The 14,711-nt window shown below is 38.2% G+C and overlaps 1 protein-coding gene across 1 annotated transcript in view; it reads left to right on the top strand.

Moving 5' to 3' along the window:
• MOCOS (molybdenum cofactor sulfurase) overlaps window positions 1-8,371 on the top strand; it is a 210,792-nt gene extending 202,421 nt beyond the window's left edge. The window contains exon 15 of the mRNA XM_041483181.1: window positions 4,719-8,371. Coding sequence (XP_041339115.1) covers window positions 4,719-4,865 — 147 coding nt within the window. The 3' untranslated portion in view covers window positions 4,866-8,371. The remainder of the gene's footprint in view (window positions 1-4,718) is intronic.
• The last annotated feature ends 6,340 nt before the right edge of the window (window positions 8,372-14,711 follow it).

The following is a 14,711-nucleotide window of genomic DNA, read 5'->3' on the forward strand; positions in this document are numbered from 1 at the left end:
GCAGCAGTGCTATAAGCTGGGGCTTGCTGGCAAGGTAGCAAAGGGAATTTTTGCATTAGCAGTCTGCCCTGGTCTAAATGTATGGATAGCAGTACATCAAGGGAAATCCATTATGTTTGCACATGCCTTCTTCACTAAAAAGCTTGTGTTTTTTTCTGGGGCCTGTTGATCCTTCTTTATGTATCTTGTTGTGCCTTGGGAGAGCTTCTTTTCCTGCAGAATTAGAAGCCATGCCTTTGGATTGCTTCGTGAAATGTTATCAAGGATAGCATTGATTACCTCTCATATCTGATGCATCATTATCATTATTTTCATAGTAACACAGGGCTTTACACCATGCAATGATTTTCATTCAAATATCTGGAACATTTGAGAACAGTGATTGTTGTAATTAATAGTCCTCTGAAATAATATGGTTCTCTTTTCTCATCGGTGACTGAACTGAAAAATGTATTTAGTTAAGGCAGAGCAAAGGAATATCAGTTCTTAAGGAAACATTCTACAGTCCAGATATTTTCAACAGAACAGTGTGGGGTTTTATTAACACCAGCTTAAAATTTTACCTTTTTCCAATATAAATAATCAGCATGTCAGAAGTGAGTACTTCCTCTCTCCTATTTTGTAAGGCTTTACATTCTACTAAATCTAAAGCTAATAAAACATTATTACATTAAAAAAATCCATTTTAATAATTGCATCTCCCAAATTTTTGGATGAGAGGGAGTTTATGTTTTTGTATGAACAAATGATCAGACCTGGACAGGTAAATTTTTCTGCTGGGATATGGCAGCTGAGCTGTAAAGTCCAGAACTCATCCATCTAAAGCTAAGTATTAGCATGCAGTATGATTTATGTGCTTGTTACACATTCTAGCAGGGTATTTCTCTACCAGGTTCCAGTCTGAGTTAACTGATTCTTTAGGAGTCATAGCTCGAAGACATCTCGCCTCAGGCCTTTGCCAGATGAAGCCCCGCGTGTTTCTGTCTTGCAGAAGGGGATAGTGTACACAGGGTATTTGTCAGTGAATTTCTGAGCAGAGCATATTACTGTTGATGCAGTAAATGAACTTGAAACAACATGCAAGAATGACAGCATTTCATAGCTCCTCCTTTAAGTCAGTGTGATGACTATCATATGATTCACTGTTGGCAAGAATATGTATGTTGTTTCTATTTCTCCCAACAGTGAAGTGGTCTACTTTTTTCTAATCAAGAAGCTTTAAGTTTTTTGTTCCTGTAACATTTTACAGTAATGGGAAGAGTCTCGACTGACAGATAAAGCCATGGTGCTCATGGTCCTGCACTCCCTGCCCAGTTCTTAGTGTGTTCTGGGAAGATTATATGCAGAATAAAATGTCCTTGAAGTCAGGAAAAGGTAGCAGGCAGAGATTATGAGGTTCACTGTAATAACTCTGTGAGCTGTAATCTCTGCATCTGAAAGCCTCATTTTTCATCAGCAATGTGAGGATTTCTACGTTTTATCTTTCTCTTGAAAGAGAGCTGAAGTGGCAGATGCAGCTTTTGTGGCTGCTTGGCAGGGGTGTGTGTGTGTGATTGCTGTTATCAGTACTTGCTGAGTCATTATTTGTAATTATTGAAAAAAGTAGGGAAATTTACTTAAAAGATGTTAAATCTATTTCTGGCAATTACAGGCTAAATTTTGGTTTTAAGAACATTCACAAAAAAAAAAAAAAAAAAAGAAAAAAGAAAAGAAAAAAAGAGGTCAGCAATTCCAAGCAGGCATTAGTACTAAAATATGTACACCATCAGTGTATCATCACCTTGGAAACTGCTTAGGCATTACTCACTGAAAAAAACACTGAGACTTGAGATGCCCAGTCAGAGAAATGAAATACTAAGGACCAGTATTAAAACAGTATTTGAAAACTCCTGAAGAAAAGATGCATCGAGACATGCATTTTCTTAAATAATTCTGAATGTTTTAAGGTGCATTAAAAAAAAAAAATCCTGCTATATTATTTTCAATAACAAAAATTGGTAAATTAAGTTCTTCACAGTGAACAATCTGCCCAGATTTATTTTAGTCTCATTTGAAGATACATCAAGATGACACTACAGTAAATATAAATAAAAACTTCTCATGCATCAAATAAGCTCATTTACGTGGATGAGTTAAAAAATTCCTTCCTGTGTGAAATGTGGTGTAGCATGAACTAGTATTCATTTTACAATAGTTGTTTTATAATGGCCTGATTTTTTAAAATAACAAAATCATGGTAACTGTCATTTTTGCACTAGGGTATAGGAGGTGAATCCAGCTTATCAACCAGAAGGCTGAAAAACACATCATTTATGCCAATAGAGAAACTTGTCAATGAATGAGAGAAAAGCAAAAATGGAAAAATAAGACTATGAACTTTTATATTTTACATGAAACTGTTACTGACACCATTAGAGCGTGACGGTTGTTCCAACAGAGTCCCTGTGCTAGAGGCCTGGGATCTTACGGTGCTGCAGCCATTCCTCAGCAGTAACCTTAGAATGTTGTCCACAGGGATGTGCCTTGTGTCCACCAATACAGCCACTTGTACCCAAAAAGTGCTAGCAGTAGGATCTCGGGTTTCCTGTGGTCAGGATGACCCCAAGAGTCCTTTTTCCCAGCCCGATGGTCAAAGAAGGAGTCAGAATTCCTTGGCTCTGGTTTTCAAGGTTGTTTATTTTCTCTTATCTAATACATTCTTTTCTTGACCTGCAGAGGTCTGTCTAGAGGCACACTGCCCACCCTTGGGCTGGTGTCAATATTTTATACTAAAAACTACGTGTACTTTATTTTCCATTATTTTCCAATATCTATCACCTATGTTAGACTGTCTACTTCTACCCTAAACCAATCCAAAAGTGCCAGCATCACACAGAAAATGGAGGCTAGGAAGAAGAAGGAAGAAGGACAAGACAACACCCAAATCCCTCTGTCTTGCCTCCTAGACCCCTATACTAAAAATCCCCCAAATTCCACTTTTCACCCTGTGATAAATTCATTATCATTCTACTTAAACTTCTGTGATTTGTAACTCGTCATACAAGGTTGGTAATTTCCTCCATGGGTTAAAATCAAAAACCCAAGTGTCTTTGGCTTCCTGCCAAGATCTCTGAGCCCCCTGCCAGGGGCTCGAGCCATCCCAGAGGGATGTGCTGGGTTCCAACAGTAGGATAGGCCTGAGAGGTCCAGCTCATGCCCTCTACATGTCACATGCCAGTGAGATGAAGGAATAGCAGAGGTAGCCAAAAATACTTAAGCTTAGGGCCCATTTTTCTCATTGATGTTTAGGATTAGAAATGAAGCAGAAAGACCCAAATTCAGGGTCTGTGGCCATGTTTGGATAGATCTCTGCTTTACGGCATCTCTCTTACTTGGGAGTAGATCTCAAACTTACCTCTCATAAATTCTTCAAAGACTAAGAGCTGTTCTCTGTTACCTCATTCCCTCATCTATTATTTTTCTTTGTTGCAATCCCTTTTACCTACTATTTTTTTAACCTGCTCTAAATGTAATTCACTCAATTTCAGGATCATTGATCTGAACAATGGCAGTAAATGTAATCAGGAAATAGAAAAAGATAATAGAATTTTGTATTTGGGTTGCTTATTTATTTACTTTATAATGACTTGTACATTTTGGCTGTAGTCTACCAAATCAAAATACTTTTTTTTTTTTAAACCTGCAAGAAGAGACAAAAAAATTAATATTGGGTTTCCATGGTCCTCAGTTTAAAGAGTAAAGACTTTCTGAAATGTAAAAATCTGTTGTCAATTTAACATGATCTTTACTGTTCTTTTTTTTTTTTCCTACTTTATGTATTCTTTGATTAACTATTACCTAATTCTTTGGAAAATATTTTCATGAGATGACAAATCTTTTTCTTGCATGTTTCTAAATTCTCCACTGCTGCAAAACAAAACCACAGAACCACACCAGTCTCTTCCTGTGACATTTCCAGATCACACCCACAACTGTAACACTCAACTGCTTGAGATCAAGACCTCACATAAGAATGCAGACACTCAGATCAGGTTTTTGGTGCCTGTGAAGGTTACATGGTCAGTGGGCAAAATGGATATTCTATTTTTCTTTTCTGTATTACTCAGTATCCCAAAGAGATAGTCTAATTATTTCTAATATTTATGCAGGATGGATTCACAGATAATGACACTTAACAAGTGAGAACAACAATAAAACAAACTTGCTGAATATTTTCTGTAGAATATTCATAAAAAACAAATGAAGAGAAACTCACAGAGGCTAGGCAGAATAAAATTCTGTTATCAGAGTGAATAATTCATGGTAGGAGATGCAAGACTTCTTTACTGTTGGAACATACCAGTGTTCCCATGCTGCAGAGCCTTTGTTTGGGACAATACATTGACTGCATTTGTCAAGGAGCCAGAGCAGACATTAAATAACAAGATTGTGAGGGAGTGTGAATTACATATATGATACTATGGAGCTCATGATGAAATACTGTGTTATTTATCCACTTACTTAAGCTATTCTTCTTGAATACCATGGCATTAGCTTTTGTTTACCAGTCTATTATAATTAATGAGTTAAGAATGTTCTTAATTACATGGACATAGTGCACACCTCCTTATTCTTAAAGCAATATATTTCTTCTAAACATATCTGGCTTGAGAGATCCTCTATAGAATTGATTACTCTAACATGCATTGCATCTTAATAAATATTTTGCTTTTTTTCAGACAAACTTTGGCATATACCTGATGAACCAGCCCCTGTGCTCATCCTTTTCAGATACTTTATCAGTTGGGTCTCAAGTACTCCCAGTGCTGAAGGAGAATACAGAAATTCAGCCTCCAACATCCAGTGAAGAAAAATGTTCAGGATAGATTCTCTGGTGGAGATGAAATTTTTATGCAGCTACAGGGAAAAGTCAGTAGTCAGTTACACACAAAAAAAAAGAAAAAGCTTCCACTCATTTGCTTCTGGTAATTTTCTGTTTGCTGTAAATGTTATCAGATGGCATAACTGTTGATAATTACAGCTCACCTACATGTTTTTGCTTGTGATTAGGTTGCAGCAGCCATAACTCTATTTTGCACAATTGCTTCAGGACGCAACAGGTTTGATCAAGTCTTACTGGTGGATGACTCCCAACAAGCCCAGCTTTGTTGTCAGAAAGCCACATCTCAATGAAGGAAAGTAAACACAATAATACACTACTTCCTTCTACTGCTTTGTCAAAACCCCAATTAGAAGAGGATGCAAGACATAGTTTAGAAACAATGTGGGTGGGAAGAGAGCAGTGGAAGAGTGGCATGAGAATAGCAGTGCATTCAGCTTTTCCAAAAGGAAACTGAAGGTGATGTGTAGACAGTGTGAAAGCAATGGAAAAGAGGGAATTATTGGGAAGTCTGTGTCTCCCCCTTTGGAAGTAGTGTGTGAGAACACCACCACGGCAAAGATAATGAGGATTCATTTGCAAGACACATTCCCTGTGAAGGAATTCCATCCATTTGTTCTCAACATCTTTCTCTTCCATTTGTTACTTTTCCATCTGATTTATTTTATGTGATGTCTTGCCTGGGATTTTTAATGTAATGGTGTCCCTACCTATAGAAAGGGAGTTGGAACTAAATGTTCTTTAAGGTCTCTTCCAACCCAAGCCATTTCATGACTCTATGAGTTCCACACTCTTGTTTCCTTATACATTTGTGGATGCTGACACATTATTTCTAATTAGAGATTTTTCAAGTAATTGAAAAATGCAGTCATTTTCTATACAAACTTTGTTTATCCTCAGCAATCTCTAATGGCCACTTGAGGGAACTCTTGAGAGTTTGAATGCTTCTCCATCAAACCTGACAAACAGGTCAAAGCATTCTTTTTTCTTACCCTTTGTTAATTTCATAATGCCCTTCTTAAATGGCTGTTGGCAGCTCCTAAACAAGACTCGTGCTTTCTGATTTATGAGAGAAAATGTCTGAAACCTTAGTCTGAAGTATCAATTATTGTGAAAATTACAAAAAAATAAATAAAGGAAGACACAGAGCAAAACAGAAAACCCACATGGAAAGTCAATGTAAATCAAGACTGAATACATTGAGTCCAGGAGTTTTGTGACCCTCAACATGTGTCCAGCTAGCCACGGGATGATTTCATGCTTCCAGGAAGGCCTTCTGAAAGACAAAATTCTCCTAGACTGGCTGCTCTATTGCCATCTGGGAAGTGAAATTTTGACCCCACTAAAAGCACCATCAAAACTCTCATCCAATATGATTTAGGGGCAATTTTGGCTCCAGCTGTGTGAAAGTTCTTCTGGCTGAAGCAATCCTTGAGTTGTTTGACTATATCCCCGGAGGGAGGCAGGCGGCTTTGTGAAAGAGTTGGTCAGACAGTCATTCTGAAAGGAGAGCGACTACCACAGAGCAGCAGAGAATGGGAGAAAGGAAGCTCATCACCCAGGGCACAAATCAGAATCCAAAAATGCTCTTTCTTCTTTCTATCTTTCCTTTTTTTTTCTTTTTTCTTTTTTTTTTTTTTTTTTTTTAATGTATGGTTTCTTTTTTCTTTTGTTCTTTTGAAGAACTGGTTTTACTCACTTCAGCTGGAACAGTTTCTCAGCAGAGCTTTGTAATGGAAATGAGAAGAAACATTATCTGTTTCTTACAATCTGCCATAAAATTCATGGGAAGAGAGAGGTTTTTCATATGTATGTAAACTGAAAATCAGTTTTGAGAGTTGTACCTTCCACTTCGGAGCCCAAGGTCTGCTCCTTGATGCCTACTTTGAAAAGCAGGGAGTTTATCTCTCTAATATTCAATTATTTGAGGTTGTAATGACAAGGCTTTTTTAGAACCTTGAAAAGCAGTTTCCTGGTATCTAAATCTCTTAACTGCTTCACTTTCTGTTATGCAGAGCATTGCTTTGTTGGGTAGAAAGCCAACATAGCTCTGGCAGATTTAATATGAAGAGACCTGTTGTATGCTGACCTTCAGTGATCTCTGGTGTTCTGCTCTGTCCTCTTCACCTCACCACCGTGTCATTTGTTTAAAATGGCACACAAGTTAGAAAAGGAAATTGAAAGCAACCTCAAAAAGCTCTGTTTCACTCATTATTGCATTTAGTACAAAATAAGTCACTTTGGTACACAGTGGCTTGACAAATTCTGTTTGTGAATATCCATAATGCAATGTATGATAACTATGGATGAGAGGATTTGAACTTTAAAAATGTCATGCTTGGTCATTTTGACCTATTATTTACAGTCAATTACACATTCTCTCTGCTGTGGCTTGGTAATATTAGATCAAGAATAATTTTGCCATTTTACAGGGGGGAAAGAAAGATTTTCTCTGATGTATGAACATAGTCATTAGTATAGTCTGTGCATTTCCCATAAGGAACATCCTTGTGGTACAGTGGTAGGAAATGTCACAACACTTCAGATTGATGGAAGATACATAAGGAATCTATCAGCTAAATAAAAGATAATATTTCCCTTCTAGTAAGTGGAGTGTTCCTGCCAGTACTGATATGTCTTTCCATCGATGAAGACAAATTCTTCTCAGTGATAAAACTCTGTGGAAAATCTTGAAGTGCAAAAAGTCACTTTTAAATGGCATGCACTGTAAGTTTGCAGAAAGAACAACCCTTCCATAATGTGAAAAAATAATTCAGAGGAAGAAGAAATTTAGCATTCTGCAATGCCTAGGACTGCAGATACAAAAGGGACATAAACACTTTGAAATACTCTAATAAAAATTATATGTTCTATAAGGGTTTATTTCTTAATTTTCCAAGTATATAGAAAATAAGACCACTTCATATGAATGTAGGCTCTTTGATCTAAATACTCCAATTACTGCCAAATTAAATCTTTTAATAATTAAATAATAATTTGCAGATATATGTTTATTGTATGGATAATAAATGTACTTAATATAGTATGTCCAGAGTGCTATATATAGAAAGTCCTCTATATGTTTGAAAACCAAATGCTTATTTACTTGAAATGAATTATTCAGACATATTGCATTCTCTGTGAGACTTAGCCCCTTCTCAAATCTCAAAGTAAAAATGGTGATTGTTAGAAGTTCTAATAATAGCCAGGAGGCTGAAATCACAAAACAGAAATCAGCATTTTTAGGAGAAGCTTCTGAGCTCTGTGTTTTCTGATACGACTGTATTTCAGATTAGTTTATGATTTATATACTTTCAATGGTGTCCTTCAAAGTATACTAAAAATCTTAGGTCATCTTTCTGTCAAGATAAAAGACTGCATAAAAATATGATAATTCCCCATAAATTGTAGAGATTATGCTATGCTAATCTACTTTCATCTGGTTTTTAACTTCCTTGGAAATTCAACCAATAAAATATATATTGTGTTTGATGTGTCTGCTGATGATGGTTGCATTCCCGACCTTCAAGCTCATGAGGTGCTCAGTTCTGCCTGGAGGCACGGCTGGGCACGTGGATGACGTGGCTCAGGACTGAAGGGATGTCTCATCGCTGCTGGGATTCACAGGTGTGGTGTTCCCTCTGTCTGTGTAGCCACGTGCCAGTCAGCTGCACACGCAGACCCTGCACAAAATGAACTCATAATCACTGGTTTCCTTTGAAATGTGTACAGTCAGTCCTGTTGAATCCATCTGTGTTATCCAGTGGTTGGAGCTTTCACCAAGGGTGAGATGGTGACAGAAGAGATGGTTTATTTCTTTCTCCTTTGCTTGGAGGGATCCAACACTTTTTCCTCACTGTCTAACCTGTCAGCCAGTAGGGAAGACCAAACAGGAGTTGGTGTGTAGGAATCTCAGGGAAGGCTTGTCCCTCCCTTCTCATGACGTTTATGTGGAAATTATCTGTGACTCACAGGGCCAGCAAGAGACAGACATGAGCGCAGTGAGGCAGCATCCACACGTGACTTCGAGCTACTTGTTCATGCATATTTTGATTCACTGAGTGTGAGGGGGGAAGAAGAGCAGAACTCTGTAACTCAACAGGTAGGTCACTCCCATGGAGGTGAAATGTGGGTACATCCCTGTCTCTCCATTATACAGCTGTCATGAGGCAACTGCTGGAGGAAAACATAGGCATAGCCCCCAGAGAGGGGAGGAGAAGGCAGAGTGCTCCTTTCCACTGAGCATTTTGAGACTGTTTGCAGAGGCAGCCTTGTCTCCTTCCTATGGCCAGCAGTGTGTAAGTAAAAGGTGGAACTTCATCAAGACTAGAAAATAACCTCCCCAGTGTGTTTTGAAATAGGCCATTAGGGAGAATATGAATTTGAGTCATCAAAAGATGAAATCAAAATGTGCCTACATTTCTGACTTCTTGGCAGGTGTGCCAGTGGCAAGCCAGAGTGAACAAGAAAATATGTGGGAGAGAAAAGTGGCATTTTCTATAGTCAGAGTTTAAGAGAAAGTTGTGATGCACATGCTTTCATCACCCAGTTTGTGATTTTTTCTTTTTTTCCCAGAAAATAAAGGATGTAGGTCCTTTAGGCCCATAAATCACAATCTGAGAACTTGGAGTAAGTCACTGACAGAGGGGTGCCTCTAAAGCAAGGCACCATTTAAGAGGCTTCTTTTCCCTCCTTTTCATGCCAACCAGTTTGCTTTGCTAATCACTTGGTGAGGTGGTGGTTGTAGGTCCTTTCCATTGGAAAAGAAAATAGGCAGTTTTCCTGAATGAGAAGTGAAGTGACTCACTCAGGACTATAGACAGGGAGAGTTGTTGGGGAAGTTTGAAATGGGGCATTTTTGAGCATCACTGTCATGGGCAGAGTACATCAGGAACCTCCTTAATAATCCCAGAAATATGTGTTACAGAAAAAGTTAGTAATTTTTCTGCTGGTGCTGTGAAATCTTCCTCTAAGGATGATATTCAAGAATTTTTCCACTGGGGAACAGATCATTGCAAAGGCAGGATGGGGAAAGGAGAGAAACAAAAAAATTGCATGTTGTGGCATTTGCCACTCAGAATTGCTGAGTGGCAAAATACCCACCAAGTAAGACAAAATGTGAGAAATCAGGGAATTTAATCTAGTACAGCGGTTTCATGGCATATTTGAAAGGATACATATCTCAAATGTAAAACCCCTTCCCTTCTGCGGCTCATACATAGCCTATAACTAAGTACATTTCTGTCTTAAACCAAATTTCTTCTGTGAGCTAATCTCTTCCAAACTTGCAAAACTTCTCAACACACTTCAAATCTGGAACCCAACATCAGCTTTTCCTAGATAACCAGTACAGTTATCAGAAGTACCATATTTGGGCCCCTTTCATGCTTTTTGCTGGCTTTCACGGGCAAGTGTCCCATCTGGATTAAAGCACTCTGGCCAGGATTGTTAATGCAGAGATGATTCCTCAGTCCAGAATTGAAATCAGCTTTTGATTTCTAAAAGGGCTGTTTTCCATGAGGCTGTGTTTTAAAAGCCAGCAGTGATCTAATATCTAGTGTGTTGTTTCCTGGTACTTATGATAGATGAATCAGATAAAGCTGTTGAAAAGTTTGTGAGTTATTATTTCCAGAAGCTACAGAAAACTAGAAGACTACAAGAAGGCCCTGCACTGCTGAACCCATTCTACAAATGGAGATGAGCCTCTGCAGTATCCATCATTCATGGATGTAATTCCTGTGAGTCATGTATTAAATATTTGTAATTTCACTGGTTTAGCCAAATGCTTTCAATTATTTCTTATCCTTGGAGCCTTTGTATTTCCTGTCCAAGTTTCTGCCAGCAAACCCTTTAATACTGAAATGAAATTAAATTTTTCTTGGGTCAAATGTGTGTTTTTATTCTGCTTTAAGGAATAAGAGGAAACAGTCTCAAGTTGTGCCACAGGAGGTTTATGTTGCATATTAGGAAAAGTTTCCTCATGAAAAGGGTTGTCAAGAATTGGAATAGGCTGTCCAGGGAAGTGTCTGAGTCACCATCCCCAGAGGTATTTAAAAGACACGCAGATGTGGTTCTGAGGAGCATGGTTTCGTGGTGGACTTGGCTGTGCTGGGTTAATTGTTGGACTCCATGATCTTAAGGGTGTTTTCCAGACTAAATGATTCTATGATTGTAAGAATGTAAGTTTTCTGTGTTTGATTTGCTACCCAAAGCTTGATGTAGTGATTTAATACTGTGATTTAATAGTAATTTAATTAATTGAAAAGTGAAGGTTCTTGTCTGAGTTGCTTCTTCTGTCAACCAGAATTTTGAATAAGCTACAGTGTTCCTCAGAAATGTCGGGTCAGTTAGAAAAGAAGATGGAGAGAGTGAGAGAGAGAGTGGCACAGTGGTCCAGGGACAGTGTTGGAATGCTGCCACTGCTGCCCTGTGCTGTAGCACAGGGATTGTGTATTGTGGCCAGAGACTTTTAGATCAATTAAAACTCAACAGTGATTGCTAATTTTGTTTTCCAGCCTTGGAGGACTTTTCATTAACTAGTTGTGCACGTTTTTTTTCTGAGGGAAGGATTTTGTTGAGTTCTTATACTATTTTATGTCTCCTACTGGAGCCACTTGGTATTCATTGTCTCCCTTGCCTTTCCCCCTGGCACAGCATGGTAATTTGGAGCTATTTACAAAGTGCAAAGTGCAAAGTGAAGACTATGTAGAGGAAGAGAAAATCTGAGGTTTCATTGAGTGGGTAATCTGAAACAATTGGTTAAATCAGTCAAGCAAGACTGAGAGCTGTGTGGAGCAGGGACCTGCATGATAAGTGGATTCCTACCCGTCCTTTTTGTTAAGTGCAAAGATAATAAAAGCCATCAATCATGTATTTAAGAAGCTATATGTGATCTAAATGAGATTGTCAAGTATTGCAATTAGCATATTTATCTGCATATATATTAAATCAATGTTCTGCTTCAAATGAGAATGTTTGGATTGGGAGGGTCATTATAACCTGTGTTGTATTTCTTCTGATTGCATCTATCATCCCCAAAATATTGATGGGCAAAATATTTGTTTAAATTATAATTTCTATCTAGAAAAAGGAATTGCATTTTGAAAACTCCTGAACAAGACACAGCTTTCTGAACTGAGACTACAAATTAGATGAATGGTGATATTACACAATGAGCCATTTGGAAAAATGGCCATGGCACTTATCAAAGAGAAGAAACAGTCAGGCATCACATTAAGGCTCAGAAGGAATGCTTGCTGGAAGAGAAATCCCATAAGAAATCCCAAACACCTCTCTCTCAGAAACTGCCCAAACTAGGACATTTACTTTCAATAGGAGTTCTTATTTTTCTGAAGTCTCTGGTGATAGTCTTTATGCCAGAAGGAACAGGTAGAGATTGAAAGGCAAAATGGTATCAGATGGAAAGTACCAGAATACAGCAAAATAATGGATTTTTTAAAATGAAAACAGCATGCTTTGATTTTCTACAGCTTTCTCTGTAGGAAGAAAATTAAGTTTAAAAAGAATATGAAAATAAGTATAAAAGTGAATAACAGAACTAAACAAAATTATCTAAGCCTTCTAGAATGCATTAATATAAATAAAAGCAATTTCTTGGGTTTTGAACATCCAAGCCACAGTTTGTCTTCTTGATTTTACAGCCTCCTGACTGCCAGATCATGGGTAGAAGTCACTGAAATAGTGTTGTTATCAGCTTATTATTGTCAGAGATACTCATGCTGGATGTGGGCATGGAGATAAAGTTGCCAATCAGTGTAGTTGTATGACAAAGCAAACCTTAAAATCATAAAAGAAGGCCTCATGGAGAGATGCACTCTTTCTCAGAAAGAGGAAAATTCTGACCTTAATACTGCAATAAAAAGCTGAAAAGCTTTCTAGCTATAGCAAGACTTATTGGTTCAGAAACATCATGATTTTTGACCTCTTGATGCTGGCATTATTGTGACATACACTCAGCCCTTCTTAACCTGGATTTTCCGTGGAAGAAATAACTGCATCTGGCAGGAAGAGGATGTCTGAACATGAATGGCAGAGGAGATGAAGCCTTTTAAGAGCCTGTAAGTAGAACAAGACCCCTTGGTGCCCTTAGGGCAGTAGGAGCCATGAGCCCAGTAATCCCTCTGAAAATGCAACTACAGATTCATGAATGGATTTGAGAATGGGGAAATGCTGCCTTAAAAGTGAACTCTCCTCTCTATCTTTCAGCTATTTCTCATTTCTGTCTAAAAGCAAAGCTGGATGAAAAAAGAATGAGATTAGAAAGCTGTGTATTTCCATGTGAATCCTTTTTCATTATAAGTTGTTTTCTCATTTAATGAGCCAAAATATTGCCATGCAATAACAACTTAATAATTTTTAAAAAAATTGTATGATGGGCTTTACATGAATTCATTCATGTGAAATTTTGTTTTGAGTGCTACTAGCATTCATTAATTTCTGGTTACCCTCTTGGTAATGGAGCTGTCAGTGTCAGGGTAGCTGTGTTTGAGGGGACTTCTGAAGGTCCTCTAGTTCAAAACACTGCTCCAAGCTTCAGGGTTAGATCAGGTCTCTCAGGTCTTGTCCAACTGAGTTTTGAGTCTCTCCAACAATTCTGGGCAATCTCTTCCTTTGCTTTTCCACCTTCCAATGAAGAAGTCTTTCTTTAGACCAAAATTCAACTTCAGGCTGTTGCTTCTTATCCTTTCACTCTGCATCTTTTTGGAGACTGGTCTCTACCCCTGGTCCATAGGTAATTGTACCCCCTGCCCTTTGCTTTCTCTTCTCTAGTCTGAAGAAGCCCACTCCCTCAGCATCACCTGATACATCCTGTGCTGCAATCCTCAGACCTTCCTCTCCAGTGATAAGTATCATGCATGACTTCAAATATCCTGTGCTGAATGCTGGAAGATTTAAACCAGAGAACTCAAAAAAAATCACTGCCTGACCTATAGGGCTGGATAGCTTTCTCTGAGAAAGGCCACACAGTTTGTGCAGGCATCATTTCCCTGGCAAGCTGGTCAAAAGAGCTACATTGTTATCTGTTTAGAGACATGGCTGTGATACATCCATTTTTGCTCCTCAGAGAATGCCTCTGCATTTAGTTTTAAATGAACCTTTACACTGAGTTCAGGGTGTAAGTCTATTACCATTGACTTACTGTCTGATTCTCCTTTTGACTTAATCAAGGAAAATCTGGGGGCTTATTTTCAAGGATTGGGAGAGACGGGGTGTTTAGTACATTCTTTGCAAGACTGGAATGTGGTTGAAATCTTGGTCTGAATGAATTCAGCAGCAGAACTAAACTCGTCTCTGCTGAGTAAACTCACATTTCCTCTCTACGTTGGTTATAATCATATTTGCTTCCCTCAATATGTTCTAAATGGATCTTCACAATATTCAGAAAGTTGCTATGCAACTGAGGCAGTTCCATTTCTGCACACACAGTTTTGGATACTTAACAAATTTGATTTCCTAGAAGCATGAGCTGAACACTCAATAAAAATTGGATTGATTGAGCAGTGCAACAGTCAAATATCCATGCAGCCCAAGTACTTCTGGAACTTTAGACAAAGATGTACCACTTTCTAATTTACTAAATGAACCACATCTGAAAGCAGTTAATCAGCTGTTTCACTGCCAGCAGGCAAGAGAAAGTTGACAGCTGTTCACAAATATATCTTTGTGCTTCTCTGTTTAGCATGTACAGTGCAAAAAGTGTGAATCAGGCAGAATAGGTCAATGAGATTTTCAGGCAATCATGGGAACAAAATAAGGCCTGAACTGCTGAGCAGCCTCATTTTTCTTTCCCTGGCACCTGGCATACTTATTT

The sequence above is a fragment of the Pyrgilauda ruficollis genome, unplaced genomic scaffold, assembly GCF_017590135.1.
Source record: "Pyrgilauda ruficollis isolate IOZ18807 unplaced genomic scaffold, ASM1759013v1 scaffold116, whole genome shotgun sequence".
NCBI lineage: Eukaryota > Metazoa > Chordata > Aves > Passeriformes > Passeridae > Pyrgilauda > Pyrgilauda ruficollis.